The 18259-nt window shown below is 42.6% G+C and overlaps 1 protein-coding gene across 1 annotated transcript; it reads right to left on the bottom strand.

Moving 5' to 3' along the window:
• Positions 1 to 5167: 5167 nt before the first annotated feature.
• MAP10 (microtubule associated protein 10) lies at positions 5168 to 15843 on the bottom strand. The gene has a single exon (XM_035108445.3). The coding sequence runs from the start codon at positions 10775 to 10777 to the stop codon at positions 8204 to 8206; it is 2574 nt and encodes an 857-aa protein (XP_034964336.3). The 5' UTR covers positions 10778 to 15843; the 3' UTR covers positions 5168 to 8203.
• Positions 15844 to 18259: the final 2416 nt, after the last annotated feature.

Here is an 18259-nt window from a genome sequence, read left to right as displayed (position 1 = left end):
AGCACTCAAAGGGATAAGTTTCCCCCACCCTTTCCAATGCAGAAAGTATCCATACACAATGCAGGAACGTCCTCAGAGCAGAACGTGGTGGTGGTGGTTTTCTTAACCCACTCTGAGCACCATATGCTATGGAAATGATAAATAATATTGCTTATCATGGGCAATAATCGTATTTGTGAAACTAAGTAGCATAAAAAAAAATATTAATAATGGTTTGTGTGGACCCAGGGAAGGCTTTGAGAATCTTGCTGTAACGATTAAAACCCAAATCATGTCTCTGTATCCAGGAAAAAACCCAATTTTACAAATGTAGAAATGCTATGATGCTGCCGCTTTGTGAGCCAATTATAATATGAGCTTCAACAACAACAAATTCTGAAATTACTTTTATCGTATGCGAGTTAACATAATTATGCTACATTGCTTAAGGCTTGCGGTACAGTTGAAGATATTTCGTTCCTTGTAAAAATTTGTTTTCATCTTGTCTGTGCCTCTCATAATAACCGCAGGTAAATGCATTTTAAAATGTAATTTCTATAATTGAATGCATTTTTAAACTGAAATTTTGCCAAAAGCATTTGAAAACTCAGATGATAGCTAGAAAGCTTCTCCAGAAGGCTATCTGCTTTATTAAAATGAGAAGAACCATAAGTCGCAAGTGCATTTCTTACAAATTGAAAAATGGGATGAGATAGATCTAACAGATGATTTTAAGCGATATGACACACATCCTTTCACAACAAACTGAAGAATAACACACATTTTCTAGCAAGCTGCAATGGTTTTTGAGAACTAGGACAGGTCAAAGTTCAATACAATATGAGGAATACATTTGAGTTTGTATGAAAGGTTCTTTGAAATAGCAGGAAAGGGATTCATTTTGCAATATCTGCGGCACAAAACAACCAATGAGTAGCCATCAAAAATGGGAGAATATAAGGCATGATCCTAAATTTGATGTTAAGTGACAGAAAATATGTTCATGACTTCTGTGGTCCTAAGCATATTTATGAGGAAGTAAATTCCATTGAACTAAATAAGATGTACAGTATGGGTAGGCATATGAGAGCCATCCAACTAAAAGAAGGTATTCCGTGAATTTAGCAATTCACAGAATGGGACTTTCCTACCTCTCCACAGTCTCTCCCCCTCAATTCTGCTGCTAGGAGTTGGAGGACCACTGGGAATAGAATAGGAAGCTGAAGACAGGGCAGGGAATTAGCACAAATTACTCTCCCTCCTACATGAAGAAGCAACCCGGGATCCAAGCTTTGGTCCTTTAGCACCACACTGACTTGTTTTATTTTTAAAGTATGACTTGTTGCATAAGCCCTAGTTTCCTCTTAAAATTCGAATAACCACATTTTTTCTCCTTCATGAAAACAAAATGTCTATAAAAGGTCCACAGCAGCTCATACTTGTAATCTTTCTCCCACCCCACTTCTTTGAGTTCCAGCAACTCAGCATTCACCCAGATTTGGTTTCTGTTTGAAGGTCACTGGAAGCTTATTGGCATTTTGTGGTGGTCATTTCTTTATATACAGGTTGAGCATAGTTGGAGATACATCTTAAATTGTTGTTGATGTTTAGTCGTGTCCGACTCTTCGTGACCCCATGGACCAGAGCACGCCAGGCCCTCCTGTCTTGCACTGCCTCCCGCAGTTTGGTCAGACTTCAAGAACACTGTCCAACCATCTCATCCTCTGTCGTCCCCTTCTCCTAGTGCCCTCAATCTTTCCCAACATCAGGGTCTTTTCCAGGGAGTCTTTTCTTCTCATGAGGTGGCCAAAGTATTGGACCCTCAGCTTCAGGCTATGTCCTTCCAGTGAGCACTCAGGGCTGATTTCCTTCAGAATGGGTAGGTTTGATCTTCTTGCAGTCTGTGGGACTCTTGAGAGTTCCTTAAATTAGGGGTCAGTAAACCATGGACCTCTAGATATTGTTAGAATACAACTGTCGCCACTGCCACCAGCATCCCTGACCATTAACCATGCTGACTGGGACTGTTGGGAGTTGGAGCCTGCAATTATCTGAAGATCTGCAGGTTGATCTTAAACAACTGAACAGATAAAAGTCCACAGCTACCTGCAACCTTAGGTTGTTTACACAGCCCAAACCCTTCCTTGGTTTCTGTCTCAAAAGGGCAGACTATTGCTTTTACACCTGGATGAATAATTTCTTGTATTGGATAATGCAGACAATTTATACTTGGAAGGCCACAATTTAAAATTTGGCTGGCATGCATGTCTTGGTTATGGGAAAGCTAAAATCTGTAAGAGTTTTATGAACCACATTTTCAGGAAGGATTTGTAGTGTCTGGGAGAAATGTAAAAATTTGCTGGAAATGAAAACACCTTTATGGTTATCTCCCATTGAAGCAATTACAATTAAGAGTGTTAATATGGATAGACTATGGGCGATTTACAGGGAACTGCTGGATTTAACAGGGTGGGGGGGGGCAGACTCAAACCTATGGAAAAATTAAGGAGCCAAGTTACGGATTGGCTACAATACCACCAGCTACCGTATATATGTTTAAGTTAGATTTAAAAAAACAGGTGTTTTAAACAGCTTATCACCAATGTAAAATATGTGTCATGATACGCAGTTAAGATTCTGTATTGCTTGATAAATTCTTGTTAGAGCAAAGTTTGATTTAAGGAAGGCCTTAACCTTAACCTTACTAAAATTCCAGCAAATGCCCTTGACTTTTGTAGATGGACGGTGCTGCAAACTGACTTTTGATCTGTGCCATTATTCTGTTGGGGTGAAAAACAGTGGAAGTCCTTCCTTACTACATATTGCACTGTGTGTTTCCAAGAATATTCGGAGTACTGTATGTTTCTAAAGCAACTTCTGAGAAATTATCAACTCTGGTCCTACCAGCAGAACTTAGAATTCCTGATGGCCAATGGGAGCAAAGCAATTTTATACAGGGACTGCTTTTGCTCTGGCAGCCAGGAAGCAACAAAAAAAAAAAATGACTCATTTTGTGGGTTGTAATCATGATACTTGGCTATTGGACTACTGCAACTCTGTAAATATGTTTTGTATGTATTTCTTTGACTACTGCCTGGTTGGATTTATTATTTTTGGTTGATATTTTATTCTTCTCTGTTATGGCCAAAGGGTAAAATAAATAAACTTGAAATGAACTTCTTAAAAACAATCCAGCTGAAGTTACCTGTGCTTAAATCCCATCAGAATCAAAGGGGTGGGGTAGTTAAGACTAATCTGCTGCATGGATTTCAATGATGTGATGTACACAATCCTATGTTGCAGGTCCAATGGCTGGATCAAAATTAAGATTTGGAAAAGCAAAGCAAATTTTCACCATCACAGGATTCAAACAAGCAAGGAGCCAAATACTTATTTAGAATACGGAGCCGTCAAAGGTAAGTAGCAGTAAATGAACAAAATAATAGAATTGTACAGTTGGAAGGCACCATGCTCTACCTAATCCAACCCGTGCAATGCAAGAATCTTTCTGCCCAACGTGGAGTTTAAACCCATGACTCTGAGATTAAGAGTCTCACGCTCTACTGACTGATCTATCCCATACAGCACTGTTTGGTCATTTTAGCCGTAGGTAAGCTGGCTGGCCTGCTTCTTGGGAGAAATGACAAACCTAGACAGCATCTTAAAAAGCAGAGACATCACCTTGCCAACAAAGGTCCGTACAGTTAAAGCTATGGGTTTCCCAGTAGTGATGTATGGAAGTGAGAGCTGGACCATAAAGAAGGCTGATCGCCGAAGAATCGATGCTTTTGAATTATGGTGCTGGAGGAGACTCTTGAGAGTCCCATGGACTGCAAAAAGATCAAACCTATCCATTCTGAAGGAAATCAGCCCTGAGTGCTCACTGGAAGGGCAGATCGTGAAGCTGAGGCTCCAATACTTTGGTCACCTCATGAGAAGAGAAGACTCCATGGAAAAGACCCTGATGTTGGGAAAGATGGAAGGCACAAGGAGAAGGGGACGACAGAGGATGAGATAGTTGGACAGTGTTCTCAAAGCTACGAACATGAGTTTGACCAAGCTGCGGGAGGCAGTTGCAGATAGGAGTGCCTGGCGTGCTCTGGTCCATGGGGTCACGAAGAGTCGGACACGACTAAATGACAACAAGCTGGCTGCGTAAGCTCAGGAAAATTATTAGAAATAAATACAAACAATTTGAAACTAGATACAAGTAGGCACCCAAGCCTTTAGAACAGGCAGCTGCGGAATTAATAGAATGCACTTACCAATAGCAAAATACAGAATGAAAAGTATTTTCAACAGTAATTCTGTTTGGTCATATTAAGGGGAGGGGAGGAATAAAAAAAGGGGAAGTCTTACATTTTAACAAAATGAGAAACATTAACCAGTTTTCTAGATAAACTCCTGTTAAAAAATATCATTGGTGCTCCTATGTCCTGCCCCCATTGCAACATGCATTCTGATTTCAGTAGGATTCAAACATTGCTAATGTCATCCGAATTGCACTGGTTTCCCCAACAGAAATTGCAAAAACTGTGATTTCTCTAGAAATGTGCTAGAACTAAAACGCTATAATAAACTAGATGCTCAGTGGACTACAAAACTTGTTTCCTTTGCATACTTGTAAAAAACTGCTTCTACATTTTTGTAGAAAATGTATTCCGTCTGTAAAAGTAAAAGGTAAAGGACTCCTGGACAGTTAAGTCCAGTCAAATTAAGAGTATGGGATCAAGGGAGCCAGCGTTTGTCCACAGACAGATTTCCAGGTCATGTGGCCAGCATGACTAAACTGCTTCTGGTGCAATGTGACACCGTGATGGAAGCCAGTGTGCATGGAAACACCGTTTACCGTACCACCGCAGTGGTACCTATTATCTACTCGTGCTAGGATGGCAGGAGCAGGGACAGGGCAACAGGAGGTCACCCCCATCGTGCAGATTTGAACTGCCGACCATGTGATTGGCAAGCCCAAGAGGCCTGGTGGTTTAGACCACAGCACCACCTGTGTCCCCTTATTCCCCCTATACCCCCCCAAAAAAACTGCTCTTGAGCGTTTGAGAATCCTTTATAGTGGTGTGGGAAGTGCTATACTGGGCTTCAACAAACTGAGAGTTTTCCAGCACAGAGTTTGAAAAATGTTAAATACGGTAGTATGTTTTAAATAACCGAGAGTTTAAAATAACTGATGTTTTCAGAACCAACTGTAAATTATTTTAATTTTTCTCTGAATGAACCAAATCCAAGGCAGTAACAAATATTGTATAACAAAGAAAATATATTTCATTCTATCATTACATTTTGAAACTAGGAAAAATACAATTACTGTAAAGAAATTTTTCAATTTTGGGTAAAATATTGAGAATTGTTATTTAATAACACATTTAAAAATGCAACTTAATACTAAATATATATTAACACTAAATATAATCAGAATATTATTATATGAACTGCTGTCTTGGTGAAACAAGATTAACATCCTGTGGAAACATCTCAGCATCTGAGTGAGTTGTACCCAATAAACTTTCAGATCACAATAGCAGACAATGAGGAATTAATTGGACAGGAACATTTGAAAAAAAAGAGAAGGGCAAAAGGGAACTTCAGAACTTTTCCCAATCAAGCCACTGCTCTAAAGCAGGATTCTATAAATCTATAAATATGAAGCTCCAACACAAAGGCCTGGTTGAGTATGTTGAAGTTTGTGTGTGGCCTAGTCTCCTCTTTGTGACTGGGCAGCTCCAGAACTATTCTGAAACGATGCAAAGATAGAAAAGTGAAGTCTTAGTTCACAAGTACATATGTCTGCCTAAATAGGATAGAATCCTTAAATTGTAAATGAACAGGGCTAAAGCTTTAAATTTTAAATTCAAACAATTACATTCTCAAAAAAATCTGATACAGGGGAGTCCACAACTTGCCTCTGGCTAGATTTCTCAGGTGAGAGGTAGGTTTCTCTGAAAAGGCAGAGATGTTAAAGCTGCAATTTGTGTGTTCTTATGAAGTCAATATTCCTCCCTTCCCTCCTGCGCATGCACTCACAGAAAAACTGCCTCACTTTTTAGTACATTGGCTTTTCTGGATTATTGCTCTTCCAGTGACAAGAGTGAGCAGAGCCATTCAAAATATCTGTGTTTAGTCTATATTATTATTGAGAGGATGAGCTTTTTTCATCATTCATGGAAACTTACTATGCATAGTTTGAGAATACTGTCTCCCATAACACCCTCAATTTAATTTGCCCCCTCTCCAACTTAAATGAAATCTTCCTTCCTGCAATTGAATTTCATTTGCGTTTTCTATATTTTGTTCTATGGTGTCCCAAACCCAGTTTTGTCCTAAACACACCCTATAAATTCTGCATTTGTTTTCCTTTCTGATCCTGATTCACTTCAAATTGTCCTGTAGTACTCTAAAATAGGACACTGAATTGAATCAAACCTTCTACATACTACTGTATTTATTATTATTTATTTTATTTCTATACCCAAAGGTCTCAGTATACTGTACCATTTCTTCTGACATTATGAATGCAATGTTTATGCTAATGAAACTAAAGTAGCATTTGTCTATAACAAGACACTCACTTCTGGTACTGATGCACTAAGAGCCCAATCCTATGGAACCCCAGCACATAATCTTGTTTCATTCTTGATCTCAATCCACTGCTTATCAAAGGTTCTTTATGGTACTTTCACACAAAAGAGTAGGAAACTCTTAAATCTACCCTTTCCAGGTACACTTGGCAGGCGGTAGAATAAGATCCTTTGCATTTATGAAATAAGATCTGACATGATTTTAGGGGCAGCCACAATATGAACTTGCACTGTAACAGAAACAGGACTTGGCTCTTAATTGAGACAAAACACATCTACCCTAAAACTTATATGAACTTGGTCTTACTAGTATTATTTACTTAAGGCATTTATATCCCATCCTTAACAAAAATCAGTACCACTGATGCACAACACCCAGCGTGCTTCCAAACAGGCTATTTATCTTTGCAAAAGTTAGTTATTATCCCACACTTTCTAGGGTAATTATTGTGTTACTTTTCTCACTGCAAAAAGTCCAATAAAAGTGAGGGAAATTGCCCTGGAAAATGAAAGATAACGATCACAAGCTGGCAATGTCATATAAGCACTGCGCTAACATATCAGGATGAATTCTCCATAAACTGGTGGCATCATATAGCCTCCACACAAGTTTCATGCAACCCTATCAGTGTGACTGCACAATAAACAGTCAGTTTGGAATTTCCTTGTCTCTCATATATCAGTTAAAAATAAATGTGAGAGTGCTCCTGTTCATCTCATTTTAACTGTTTCCCCCTTCTGAAATTAATTTAAGAATTAGACTGTTCTATTTGAATTGAAAGTGTGTCTGAGGACTTGTATACAAATTGTTTTGATCACTGAACAATTAATGGACATTAGCTAGGATGGTAGAACCACTGCACAATCACATGGCATTCAAGTGGTGCTGCAGTAAAACAATATCAAAAAGCGTTTTTTACTTATTCATATTACTGACTTGATCAACATTGATCAGGCTGAATTTTTTTTCCAGAGAATGAATTGTTGAGTGCAGCCATTGCTACATGTTAGATCTGCCTTTTGGCATAAAAGCCCAGATTCTCTTTAAAAATAATATTTAGCACTAGCATGGCAGAGGCCAAATGTGGCACATGGCAGCAATGCTATTCCACTTCTTATACTTAGGTCCAAACTGGACACGACATAAGGTTACGTAGCCTTGCATTTTTCTAAAATGAAGTGGGGTGGGGAGTGTCAATCCTTTACCCCATGCCAGTCTTGATACAAATCAAAGATCCCAGTATCTACTTGCAATGAGAGGAAACTGCTAAAAATGGGAAACATCGGCCATCAGATAGGAATTCTGCATGCACCCAAATACTCACTGGAAACACAAAAATGTATATTTGAATGGCAGTCTTCTCCCAAAAGTTTTTGAAACTTGCTTGTGTTTCAAAAGCAGCTCACCATTGTGTACGTGTGTGGCAGGAGCACTGGCCTAAAATCCAAACAGTTGCAGAGTTAATCATGCATGCTCTGGATGGCTCACCTAAAAATACCAATGGTACATTTTTTATATATATCGCTTATAAAATAAAAATTGCATTTGTGAAAAACAGTCATAATACTTGCAAACTTAGCATATAAAAATAAAGACATTTTCACTTTGATCTGGTCATTATTATTGGTAATTACATTGTGTATCCTGGAAGCTTGTTTACTACTAATTCACTGATGTGTCTATATTGATTAGTAATATCCTCCATCTCAAAATTATCATCTTTTTCTTTTTCAGATGGATTGCTTTCTTCTAACCCACTAAGATCAACATCAGACACACTGGAGGGCAAGTAAGAGCTAACTTGAGATGTCCTTATTGACTGGCTCTTTTCCACAGATGATTCGTCTTTTTCTACACTATTATTTATCTCAGAGGGAATTTGTTCCTCCCCCAAGGTCTGCATATCTTTGCTCTCTTCCTTGTTGACCCGCTGAGCTGCAGGTTCCTCTTTTGAAACTCTTGCAGAAGGAGAATCATGATCAAATTCATGAAGAGCAACACCTGTGGTTTTTTCATTAAATTTTGAATAATAGGTCTTTTTAAGAGATTGGATAGGAGATTTATCTGAGGGAACTGGAACAGGGGGTGAAATGCTTTCAGAGGTCAAACTTCTTTCAGACATTTTAGAATCTGAGTCCATAACAGACTGGCTTTGATTTGGGTTTATTAGCAAAGGTTCAGAGCTGTTCTCTTGAGCTTCTAAGGCTGTACATGAACTGTCAGCATTGGTGAAATCTTCTGAATAGGCTACATTTTCAGAGCTAAGAACCACATCACTTGAATTCTTAAGTCCATGGCTGCTTTCAAAGTTGTTTCTTTGGCTATCATTACGAAGGCTTGAAACATCCCAATTATTTTTCAGTACATATTTTTCTTCTTCTGTATCAATTTTACTTTCAAGGGCATTATTATCCTGCAAACAGACTCTCGGCAGATGGACTTTCAAACTCTTTTCTTTATAAGAAGAGCCAATACTTTCAGGAAAGCTCTTGTGTTTTGCATTTTCATGACTCTTTACACGGCGGGCTGCAACTTTTTTTTTGAGATCACAGGTTAGTCCCTTTATGGGGGCAGAGTAATCTTGGTCAGTACTGCTTTGTATTAGAGTCTCAACATTTTCATTTATTTGAGCATTTTCTTCAGAGATGCTTTTTTCATCAAATTGTCCAGAAGACTTTGAATGGCGCTCGGGAGAGCTCCGCAATAGTTTCCCTTTATTTGAAGAGCTTTTGCTTTTCCTTTCAATGGTGATGTCTCCTTGCTTTTTTCTACGATGTTCCCTTTTTTCATGCACTTTCAACATGACTGGATTGGAGCGCAGCAAACGAAGTTTTAGAGTATTTGTTAGCCCATACGTAAGCCTTCGTCTAGGGGAAGAGTTTTCCTTGGTATTGTTTTTCTCAAGATTGCCACTTCTTTCCATTTTTGGGAATCCTTTACCAGGGTTCGTAACTTGCATGGAGGGATACATGCATTTTAAATGATCTGGGCGATTTCTTTTTAACTTTGGGCTAGCAGACCTTCCTCTGTCTTTATGATTAAGAGAGGGTTTTTTATATTCCCGGAAGGGGCATAAACTCTTGACACTTGAGGGTGGGGCTTTTGTACCATCTGCTACATTTTGGTATAGCCATGCTAACTGAGGGTGCACAGTAGACGGCCCTGGCTGCAGCGACTGGTTACTCAGCAGGGACAGTTCCACCAACAAAGCATTCAGCAGAGGCAGCTGGCTCAAGGTTTGTCTGAGCTGATCATGGCTACTAAGCGCTGGAGATGCCAAGGGAGGCTCCGGGACGCTACTCAAAGGCTCCTCCTTAATAGGCTCTGCAGAGGGAAAGACGATTTCTTCTTCGGGAAAAGGTTCACGAGGTGCAGCCACCGACACCATCCCTGATGCCGCAGCTTTCGGCGTGGAGCAAGAATTTTCAGCCGGGTGGCTATAGTACATTGGCGGGGGGCAGAAGATGTTGGTCAAAATCTCCAACTCTTGGGCTGCTTTCTGCACAGCAAGGCTGGGGGGCTGTTTTTCCGTAAGGGTGCTGCTTAAGGACTCCGTGCTGCCACCTTCTGGGGCAGGGTCCTGCTGGTCTTCTTCTCCCTCTGGGATGAGCTCCAGGTTGATCCCTCTGTCGCTGTGGACGCTCGACGGACGAGGTGGTGGTCTGTGCCGCTCCTCGATGTGGGGCTCCCCGGGGGCCGCCCCCTGCCCCAAGTGCCCCAGCAGGCAGGGCCCCAAGTTGCTCAGGCGGTAGCTCAGGCCCAGTTCTCCCACCGGCTCTCCCATCAGGTCCCTCAGCGGAAACTGCCCCCTTCGTCCTCCGGGGCCGCTCCCCATCAGCAGCTCCTCGGCGGCGGCCGCCAGGGAGACGCTGGAGGTGCCCAGCAGGCGGGCGGGGCCTTGTCCCGGCGGCAGCGCCAGTAACAGCGCGTAGAGCGGGGAGCGCCTCAGGAGACCCTTGAGGGCGCCCGGCCGCAGCCGGAAGAGGCACGACTTGCCCCGGCCGAAGGGCACCAGCGGGCCCGGCACCGAGTGCGGGGCGCGCACCAGGAGGGTCGGGAAGTCCAGCAGCCGTAGCGCCACCGCCGGCCGGAAGGGCCTGCTGGCCGGCATGGGCGTCGGCAGCAGCCGCGGCTCCACGCGAGCCGACTCCACCAGCAGCTCCAGCGAGAACAGGCTCTCCTCGCAACCGTCGCCGTCCTCCATCCCGGCTCACAGTCGACAGCTCTCACGAGACCGGAGGGGGGGAAAAACAGCGAGGCGACACGCGCGCGTGCGCGCCAGCCTCCGCGTATAATTATCTCTATGGAAGCCGTTGTCTAGCGACCGGCGGCCATCGCTGCTTCTGTACGCCGCGGCCGCAAAGCCCTCTGGGAATCTCCTGCGATCAAGCTCTCCAGGCCGTATCGGTGTCGGAAGGGATTCCCAGGGGTCATCTAGTCCAACCCCCGCCAAGAGACGTGTTAATGCTGGGAGCTACTAGACAGCAGGCCGTTGCCGCAGGTGGAGGCTTGTACCAGCAACGGCGCAGTATCCGCGGCAGCAGAACGGGTTTCATTGTCTTGAGCGCCTCATTTTGTCTTAATGTTAATGTTTAAGCAGCCGTTCGCTTAGAGCAAAAATAGTTTTTAGCATTCTGAGATACCAGTGGAAAAAAATCTGGCGTCCGTCCCCCCTACCCCTTCCTTGGTCTCCTGACTTGAGGGGCACAATCCAGACAAATATAAGCACCTTAAATTGCTTTTGGGTTGTTGTCTTCAGTGTGAGCACATGCTGATCAATATCTAGCGGAAATAAACGGGATGAATTTGTAATTTTGCTTGAATGCCCCTCAGGGTTTTAGATTTGTTTGTTTTTGCATTTCCTATACATGCTTCCCCCTTTTGTGCTGTTTTTTTAATGTTAAATGTTGCAAGTGTTGGAAGAGGGGGGTGAGTGGGATTTCAAAGGGGACGACCGTTGTTTACATATGGATGCATGTATTTCTTTAGCTGCAGGCTTTGGAAAATGTGCTATCTTTTTTGCTGTACAAGAGAAATCATCTCCACTGCAACATGAAATTATAGGATTTGTGTTCGACTTTAATTTTTGTTTTGAGTGATCGCTTTAGCTAGCTCTGCTTTCATTGATAAAAGCACTGAAAGTATGCAGGCAGTGTTCAAAATCAAGATAAATCTGGGCCCAAGCTTTTGTGATTTTAAGCCATCCTCATCAGAAGAGGAAGATGAATATCCTTTTGGGGAGGTTTTGTCAAGAAAAAGGAGCATCCACAGATGTAGCCCCATTGAACATAAAATGTCAAATTCAACTCTTCCCCCCCCCCCCTGCAAAATAACTCAGTCATTGTAACAGACTGGTTTTCTGAGAACATGAACTTTCATGAGAACTACGTGTGTTTTTATTACTCATTCTTGCATAGAGAATGCTTGAAAAAGTTAATGAACTGTTCCAAATATCAAACAATCAGAATGGAAATTAAAACTATTCCAAAACCATCTTTCCCCTTCAAACTCACTGATTTATCCTTAATCTGATTGTGTTTTGGGCTTCACCCAAGACTTAAACACTTGGGGTTTGAATTATTTGGAGTGAATAATTCACGTATGGCACTTAGTTTGCAGACAGGAAGATTGCTGTTGTCAACAGTTCAAGCCAATGTACCAGATTTGACTTGGCTTCGTCTTGTTTGTTAGGATTAATGTAACACATCTCAGTGAGCTGGAATCTGTGCTGCCTAAAACAAGAGTTGTGCACTCAAGCAGCCTGGAGAGAATACAGAGCATGTGCTGTACAGTCCAGATATGGCCTCCCTTCCCTCCATGACAGGGAGGGAGCAGTGCCCTTTCATTGTGGGAAGAGGCTAGAAATAAGCACATACTGTACTCCCTTTCTGGTTTATAGAATGAATTACTCTTCCCCCAAAGATGACACAGTATTGCACGTATTAATGATTACTTTTAAAATACTTAAATCATGGGGAAATGCCCAAGGTTCACATGCTGAGTAGCCCGTGGTCTGTATTATGATGCATGGTAAAGCTTGTGCTTTTAATACAGTTTAGAGGATTAAATGCACAATGCAGGACAGGAACACTTTACTAGTATGAGATTTATTTTAAGCTAGAATGTATTTGTTAGGATTTGGTTTCTCCCTTTTGTACATAATATAACCGTATTACATTTATAGTAACAGTTTCTGAAAACAATCCATTAAGATTGAAAGCATCTATAAACTATTGAAATAGCAATTTGTCTTTTGCTTTCTCATAATATTTTAAAAAATAAATAAATTCTTAAATACTTGTAATATTGCATAGCCAAATAAATATTTATTTTAAACAATCAAACATCGGAACACTCTCAAACTCAGGCACCATCCCTCCATAGCCTCCTCTATTCAATATGATAGCCACTTTCAGGCATCAGTTCAAAAAGCATGTTTGCATGAGATTCCCTTCCTCCTGTATCTGGTTTACACATGCGTGTGTTTGCCTTTTGATTCTCCAGATAATCACATGCTGAGAAGTAAAGTACTTTATGTAGTTGCAATGCTTCCTGAATTATGCAGAATCTTTTCATGTCTATTATCCGTATATCGCTGATTCAAACACTGCGTTGGAGCCAGACTTAAATCATACCTAAGAGTAATGTCATTGATTTCAACAAGTCCATTCTAAGCATTACTAACAAAACGTGCACTCCAGCCGGGCAGCAGCAGGGCTGACAAAGCAGTGGAACCACCAATGTCTCCACAGCCCTGTTGCTCATTTTCGGGTGGAAGGTGAGGAATAGCTTGGAGCTCCTGCAGTGTTTGGGGCACTGTCAAGTGACATTGGTAGGGACATCTTGGGATCCAGCTGTTCTAGACTGACTTATCTCCCCACCCCCAACCCCCAGCAATGTCCTGCTTTGGCAACTGCATTTGTTTGTCATGCGAAATGGGGAGTCCTGTGCTTGTGGAATTACATTGGTGTCACTGCAGACAGGGGCCAGCAGGGTTGGCAGAGGAAGCCTCAGCACCCAATTCACACATATCCGAGTTTGAAGAGGGGCTGGATTGCAGACTAAGCCTGGATCCAACCTCACTGTCTTTTTCCACATCAGAAATGATCAGATGGAGGCCAATGGCCCATCTATTCTGACAACTTGTACTCAACTCACAGTGGCTAACCAGATGCCTGTGGGAAGCATGCAAGCAGGATCTGAGTGCGAAGAATTCATTCAGCTGCTCTGCAATCCCCTTCCCCTCCTTTACACACCTCTGGCTCCCTTGTCTTCCAAGGGTCCAGCTGCTTCCCTAGCCAGGGCCTTCTGTTTCTACTGCATTTAAGAAACTTCTTGTTGGTCTAATATTTTCAGCAATGTGCTCAAATTCTTTCTTTTCTTTTCTTTTTGCACACCATACTGTCTACCTGTGCCCCCTCTCCCCCCAAAAGAAAGTTTGTGTTCATCTTTCTCAAGGAAGCATTGTTGCCTCTAAAAGCTGTTTTGATTGCTGAGTAGCCACACCAGCATATACTTGGCCCTTGTAGCACCTTTACCGATCTGCAATATACAGTCCAGTTGAGCTTGATATTGTGTCTTTATACAACTGCCAAACATTTTGGAGTGATTCGACCCTTCTGACTTTGCCTTTCAGTTTCCTTTTTACCAGTCCCCTATTGTTGGGGAAGTCTCTTTTGAAGGCAAATGTGACTGTGTTGAATTTTCTGGACAATTCCAGACGGTCACTGCTCCCAAATGGCTTGACAAGACTTGCCTCTTGCACAAGATTCTGGGCACCACTCAGGATTAAGTCCAGGGTTCCCACCCCTTGGGCCAACATGAAGACCAACTGTACGCTTTACGTCCTAATCCTAAACATGCAGAGGCAGGATGGTAACCCATCAGGGATATTGTTGTGCATTTCTTATGGCATAGAGTTGAACTAGACTACGTTTGATGTCACTTCCAGCTCCATAATTCCATAATCTCAGAAGTCAGTCTTACTGAGTTCAACAGGAAATATTTCTTGGCATGTTTGCTTCTGATTGCAGTCTCAGCACAAAGTGTGAAAGCCAGCACCCCACTCCAAAAAGTATGATTCATGTCCTTGCTCTCTGCAGAATTTGACTGCTCCCACAGTTCTTCCTGCACGCGGGTAGTGCTGTGGTCTAAACCATAGAGCCTACGGCTTGCCGATCAGAAGGTCGGCAGATCGAATCCCCGCAATGGGGTGAGCTCCTGTTGTTCGGTCCCTGCTCCTGCCAACCTAGCAGTTCGGAAGCACATCAAAGTGCAAGTAGATAAATAGGTACTGCTCTGGCGGGAAGGTAAATGGCGTTTCCATGCGCTGCTCTGGTTCACCAGAAGTGGCTTAGTCATGCTGGCCCCATGACCTGGAAGCTGTCTGCAGACAAACACCGGCTCCCTCGGCCTATAGAGCGAGATGAGCACCGCAACCCCAAAGTTGTCTGCAACTGGACTTAACAGTCAGGGGTCCCTTTACCTTACAGGTCTCCCAAAGTTTCTCTCTAGTCTGCTGTGTGGTCTGCCAGATGATTGGCCTAGGCCTGATGTTTCTGTGGAGGCTGCATGTGCTAAATGAGCACCTGAGACCTATGAGAAATCTCAGCACGCTGCTAAGCTCCAGATATGCCAAAGTGAATTCATTATCAGGGCATACGTTACATGCGGCGCTATGTGCCTTTCCAAAATGTTATGCTGTTGCCCAGATCCAGAGAAGGCAATCTGCATGTGGAAGCAGACTTCTGTGTACTTCTTGGGGACTGTAATGTAATGTAAGGAGGCATATTTGAATGAGGAAGCCTGTTGCTTTCACTGGAACAAACATTTAGATGTGCTTTCCCGTTTGGATATGGAGTAGAACGCACATCTAAATGTGTTAAAAGTGATGCTTCAGTTGAAGACATGACTTTTGCATTTGGATGCATATTGGCATATGGAACTAATTTACATTTGTGGTCCCTGATACTGAAGGCTGCTTCTCTGGGCAGATTGCCTTCATTTGAGTAGGTTGTCTTGGGATTCTTCCAGAGCTTTGCTCTTTTGCAGGTTGGATTCAATCACGTACAGGCAAATTCACAGCGAGCAATTAAAGTAAATTTGACACTCCCATTCCCAAACCCCACCACCACCACAATGGACTTGTTGGCAATAAGGAAAGTAGTGGGAAAATGCACTGGAAAGCACGCAATAGCAATTGCTTAATGTGATGTAGTATAACCTCTTCACAAACAAATCAGAATAATTGCTAAATAAACAGTTTTAAAAATGGCTTCCCCATTTGTTCTCCTTGTACGTTTGAGGCAACTTGGGCTGTACCGCTGAGAGGTGAGAATTGAGACAAGGGTTTGTTTGTTTTCTCTGGCCGTTTGGCTCCCTCACTTCATCATCACCTTCATCTTCTCCAAATAGTCCCAGCAACACTGAAAGGAAGAAATGATGAGTGAAAAGAGATTTACTTTTAAAAAGTTGTTTTGTTCAGCTGAAAGAAAACTGGCGAAACAATAAGAAAAATAAACGAAAAGCCATCAAAGCTGTGCTTTATTTCTAGCAGGTTCTGATAAATGGAAGTGAAAACCAACTCCTCCCTTTTTTCTGTTTCTTGACTTTCTGCCTCCTGCCTTCCCTGCCAATAATTGCCATACACCACTTTAAGAAGAAAGGAAAAATTTGCTGCATTTTGTGGCACTTTAAAATGGTTTATAGTCAGCATTTAGCCAATGCATTGGCAGGCTGGGGGGGGGTTAAATTTGATCGATTAAAAGAATTAGTGTTCACAGCTAAACCTGCCTTTACCCAAAGTAAGTACCCTAAAATTATACCTTCTGATCTGAGAGATTTGACCCCTAATCCCAACACATAGGTAAGAGATGGGGGTGGGAGGCCTAGAGGAACCTGCGGTTGGACTCCAATTCCCATCAACCCCCTAGCTAGCATGGTCAATGGCCAAGCATAATGGAAATTATAGTCCAACAGCAAATGAGGGCCCAGACATTTCCCTTTCCTGACATAGGGGCTGGCTATAAGATAGATACTCATAAGCTTGTCCAGAAAAAACTGTGTAGTGAAGTGATGTTTATTCTTTGACTGAGTTCTGGCACTGAAAGCAGCTTGAGGCTGAGTTTGGCCTGAATAAAGTCCTACATTTGCCTGACGTACAGCCCAGTTACAATAACAAATATATATTTTTGTATCGCTGATTCTACAGGGACTAAGCTGACTTAAATGTTAATGCCCATCACTAGGAATTAGATGGTGGCCATCCCTTCTTAAAGGATGGATGTCTTCATAGCTAAAACTGCAGTTTGCATCCTTCCAAATCCAAGGCAATGGTGGCAAATTAAAATAGCTGCTCCAGGGGATAGCCAGAATAAGCAGAGGCCTGGCTCACTCATCATGGTAAGTCATGGCTTAGCACAAGCGTATGGACTCCTAGAGATAAAATGATGATCTCTTTGTTCCTCCCTGATTATTCTGCTATCGCATTGCACTCATGACTTAGCTGTCCTGCACAACCCATAAGCTATAAATCATAGGACAAGCTTTAGTTAGTCTGGAAAAAGCTAAAGCACAAGCCCAGTTTTGGGCAACACCCTGAGCCCAGCCGTGACTTAGCCCTGCATGGGGAGAAACAAAGCAGTTGCAGTTTCCCAGTGTTTGTGTGTTCACAAAAAGCCATAGTTTGACTTAATGCAGTGCCTGGGGGGCGTCCATTTGTCCAGAAGTACAGTGGTACCTCAGTTTAAGTACACAATTGGTTCTGGAAGTCTGTACTTAACCTGAAGTGTACTTAACCTGAAGCGAACTTTCCCATTGAAAGTAATGGAAAGTGGATTAATCCAGTCTGCGGAGTACTTAAATTGAAAGTACTTAAACAGAAGCGTACTTAAACCGAGGTATGACTGTACCTCCTTATGGTGGATAAGTCTCTATAAATATCCCTTAAAACTCCATAATGCACGAGAGACTCTTCCTGCTCAGTTCCTGTTTGCCCTGGCTCGTCAATTTTACATTGAATACCTTCCATCCATTTGACTGGATGCCAGGGTGTGGCACCCAACCTCCCATTTTGAGCAGAGGAGAGGTGCCAAGAGCTGCTCTCTGTGAGCAAGCAGAGTGCTGGTGATGTAGGTGCCTTTTTTAATAAAGGTAAAGGACCCCTGGATGGTTAGGTCCAGTTGAAGGCGACAATGGGGTGTGGCGCTCATCTCACTTCAGGTTGAGGGAGCCGGCGTTTGTCCACAGACAACTTTCCAGGTCATGACTAAACCGCTTCTGGTGCAACAGGACACCACGAGGAGTGCCAGAGTACATGGAAATGCTGTTTACCTTCCCGCTGCAGTGGTCCCTATTTATCTACTTGCACTAGTGTGCTTTTGAACTGCTAGGTTGGCAGAAGCTGGGACAGAGCAATGGGAGCTAACCACCATTGTGTGGATTTGAACCATCAACCTTCCAGTTGGCAAGCCCAAGAGGCTCAGTGGTTTAGACCACATCGCCATCCACATCCCCCTTTTTATATATGGAGGACATGGCCACACCATTTTGCAGTCCTGTCTCTTTCAGATTTTAGATGGGTCCGCCATTTTGTTTTGTGCCATGTCCTACAGCAGTCATTTTGTGTCATGTTGCATGCATGGCATGCAATGTACTCCTTCCAGGGCAGCCATTTTGCAACTGGCAC

This window comes from Zootoca vivipara, chromosome 3, assembly GCF_965207765.1.
Source record: "Zootoca vivipara chromosome 3, rZooViv2.hap1.1, whole genome shotgun sequence".
NCBI lineage: Eukaryota > Metazoa > Chordata > Lepidosauria > Squamata > Lacertidae > Zootoca > Zootoca vivipara.
This window is presented reverse-complemented; position numbering and strand designations above follow the sequence as displayed.